This window comes from Morone saxatilis, unplaced genomic scaffold (assembly GCF_004916995.1).
Source record: "Morone saxatilis isolate NCDOM2014 unplaced genomic scaffold, NCSU_SB_2.0 Contig14, whole genome shotgun sequence".
Classification (NCBI taxonomy): Eukaryota; Metazoa; Chordata; class Actinopteri; family Moronidae; genus Morone; species Morone saxatilis.
Genome location: NW_023339696.1, coordinates 22,225,599 through 22,229,222, shown reverse-complemented (window position 1 = coordinate 22,229,222; position 3,624 = coordinate 22,225,599). Strand labels below are relative to the sequence as shown.

At 38.1% G+C, this 3,624-nt stretch overlaps 1 protein-coding gene across 1 annotated transcript in view; it reads left to right on the top strand.

Annotated features, from left to right (window-relative positions):
* Positions 1-917: 917 nt before the first annotated feature.
* scn4ab (sodium channel, voltage-gated, type IV, alpha, b) overlaps positions 918-3,624 on the top strand; it is a 14,355-nt gene continuing 11,648 nt past the window's right edge. Inside the window, exons 1-5 of the mRNA XM_035654276.1 lie at positions 918-1,170; positions 2,233-2,416; positions 2,503-2,640; positions 2,830-2,948; positions 3,056-3,145. Of these exons, the coding sequence (XP_035510169.1) occupies positions 1,040-1,170; positions 2,233-2,416; positions 2,503-2,640; positions 2,830-2,948; positions 3,056-3,145 (662 nt within the window). The 5' untranslated portion in view covers positions 918-1,039. The remainder of the gene's footprint in view (positions 1,171-2,232; positions 2,417-2,502; positions 2,641-2,829; positions 2,949-3,055; positions 3,146-3,624) is intronic.

Genomic DNA, 3,624 nt, shown 5'->3' with positions numbered 1-3,624 from the left:
AAGATATTGTTACTCTAGATGGTATAAGCCTGCCATCCATCACCCCGTCAGGAATCTAAAATTGATCTAAAATGGAATTTAATTCCCTTGTGGGTCCATCCTTGTGTCTGTACATATATGGGCACAATGAAACGAGAGAAGTTAAATGAGCCTGACTCCGTTCAGAGCCCGGTCTATTTAAAAAAGGCTCTGAACCAGCCCGTCCCAACGAGCTTGAAGACCTCTACTAAGGAGAGGAGAGAAACATGGTCACCAGTAGAAATGTTCTGTTTGATAAACGACTTTAAGGCCAAACCCACACTGAAGTCTATTTAACAGTAAAACATTTTAAAATACATTGATCATATCTAAACAAAATCCTGAATCGGCAGCCATGAAGACATTATATTGTAATAAGTCCCAGTGCTGAGTCTAAAATATGAAGTGCTCTGAAAAACAACCAACTTTCAACTCAACGCAACAGCAGGTCATCTGGCAACACACAATGTTAACTAGTCACATGTACAAGAAAGCACATTCCTGCTAGATTACTGTGTATTTCTGTGTGTGTGTATGAGGACTTTGCCATTCAGAAACTAACGGAAATCGGACAAAAGTTCATTTTTATCAAACAATTCTTTGTATCATTTCATGTTTTTGTCCAAGCTGTGTGTGTGTGTGTGTGTGTGTGTGTGTGTGTGTATGAGAAGTTTGCTGTTCAGAAATGAACGGAAATCAGACAAAAGTACATTTTTATCAAACAATACAATTCTTTGTATCATTTCATTTTTTTTCCAAGCTGTGTGTGTGTGTGTGTTGAACAGATGAATGTTGGCAGTGAAATAAAGAGTTTTTTATTTGGAGAAAAATCAGACAAAAGTTCTCATTTAAACGATGATGAGTATTGGAATGCTGGCAGATAAATAAAGAAGTCTGTAGATGAAAACAGAAAAAAACACAAGTGCGGGTAACAGAAAGTAAAGACAGACAGATTGAACAGACAATCTAAGAGACAGACAGACAGACAAACAGGTATCGAGGACAGGTGAGACAGGTGGGAATGCATAGAGAACAGAGAGCTGCAGCTATGACAAGCAGAAAAATGAATTTTTTTGAGTTTTGGAGAAACAACAAAGAAAGAGGAGCTTTGCAGAGGAGAACCAACCAGCTGAGACTTTTTCCTTCACAGCTGTGAGTCTGATTCTACACTTTAATTATAGAAAACGGATTGTAACTGCTTTAAACCAGTCTTACATATATAATGTTACTTACATAGCAGGCTCCAGACTGATCTAACTATTAAGTTGCTAATATGGAAAACTGTAATTCACAGTCAGTGTTCACTTTGATGGATATAGCAATCAAAAATTGGTCTGCTGAAGTTTCTTTTTACTTTAATGTAAAAGTTTATTTCAAGACAAATTTGATGTCAGAGAAGTTCTTGATCAGCTTGCACACAGAGTAAAAAAAAAAAAAAAGTAATGGGGCAGCTGGGGCACCAAAATAAAGATTTAATTTTACATAAAATCTTGTATAATTGTTTTTCTTTTTAATGATAAAGATATTTACATTGTAAAAACAATGAAATGACCTATAAATACAGACATACTCTGCTATAATACAAATAATGAGGATTACATTTACAGAAGAGTGCTGTTATGATTAGATTTCTCTTATTTAAATCAAAATTTTCAAAGTTATAGAACTGTAACAAAAGCTCATTATACAAAGATATCTGTCCAGTTACCAAATAACATTAATGCTAAAATTACACAACAAATTAAACTACTTAAATCTTTTTTTTTTACTTTTAATTGTCACTAATTGTACATCATTTTCAGCAACAGTATTAACTTGCTTGTATGAATGCCAAATGTGAATACAATGCACAAATATTCTTATGATACAGATTCAAACATTTCTTTATAAATCAGTAAGTAAATTACATTTTAGTTTTTCTATGTGGAGGTTGGCTCATCACAAATGTCTTTATATTGGCTGCCGGGACAGTAGGTTCAGTGTTACAGTACGAGTGTTGAGAAATGTGTGGTCAGAAGACTAGAAAGGCACTATACAAGTACAGTCCACGTACCATTTTAAAGAAACTGAAATGTTAGCAGCAGTGAAAAGATGTTTGCTTGACTCCAGAAGAAGATGAGAAGACAGACTTTTAGCTTTTTTTAATATCTATAATGTGACAGACCTGATGGTCCTGTTATTTTGAATGAAGTCTGACATTTAACCCTCCACCAGGAGGCAGTTGCTAGGTGACAGCGGAATTCGGGCGGCCCTGCATGATGTGAGGATGGCGCCTCTGTTGCCCCCTGTTGGTTCAGAGGTCTTCAGACGCTTCACACCAGCGTCGCTGGAGGAGATCCAGCGACGACATGAAGTCGAGGAGAAGGAGCAACAAAGGAGGAAGGAGAAGAACATTGAGGTATATTGATCAGCTATCAGCTGTGCATAACAAGTAATCAATATATTAAGAACAAGTCTCTGATTGGCTATCTCTCTGATTAACAGATAGCAGAGGAAAATCTTCCTAAACCAGCTAGTGACCTAGAGGCTGGGAAACCCCTCCCATTCATCTATGGAGACCCACCCCCTAAGCTTCTCAACACCCCACTGGAGGAGCTGGATCCCTTCTACCAATCACAAAAGGTTTCTATCTCTTTAATAAAATCTCTCGTGCCTGTGGTCTGAAGACTGATCAATATTTCTGGAAATGATCAATATTATAATTATAATCATACAGTTAATAAATACATGCACAGTGATGATTGTACTGTTTCAGACAACCAGTCTCTGTCTCTCCGTCTATCTCTGTCTGTCTCTCTGACTGGTCTGCAGACATTCATTGTGCTTGGTAAAGGAAACATCATCTACAGGTTTAACGCTGAGCCATCCTGTTACCTGCTGAGTCCATTCAACCCGCTGAGGACTGTCGCCATCAAGATCCTCATTCATTCATATCCTTTATGATGTCACACAGTTGATCAGTGAGCAGAAACTTTAATTGGCAGAGTATTGATCATTAATCAGCTGATGATGTTTTTTTGTTCCTTAAAACCAAAACTTTATTCAGTTTGTTCATCATGGTGACGATTCTGACCAACTGTGCTTTTATGACGATGAGTGATCCTCCAGCGTGGAGCAAGACTGTGGAGTGAGTCCACACACACAAGCAACACACTATACACATTTACTGATACACAAAACTGGACTGGCGTCACAGTCTGGATTAAAGAAAACTGTTTTGTTTGTGGTCTGGTAGCTGATGGACCACAGGACCTTGTGAGACAGGACACAGACTGGTCGAACATATGTAATAGCCTAGTGCACACATTGAAGGACCTGAGCCTCCTTAGGAAGAACAGCCTGCTCTGTCCTTTCCTGTAGAGGTTCTCAGTGTGGTCTGTCCAGTCCATTGTATTGTTTCACAGCACCCCCAGGAACTTGTAGGTTCCTTATAGCAACTGGGGAGGGGGATCTCTTGTTGCTGAACTCAATTAAATTAAATTTTATTTGTATAGCACCAATTCATAACAGAAATCATCTCAGGACACTTTTCAAATAGAGCAGGTCTAGACCAAACTCCTTTTAACATTTACAGAGACCCAACAGTACCACCATGAGCAAGCACTT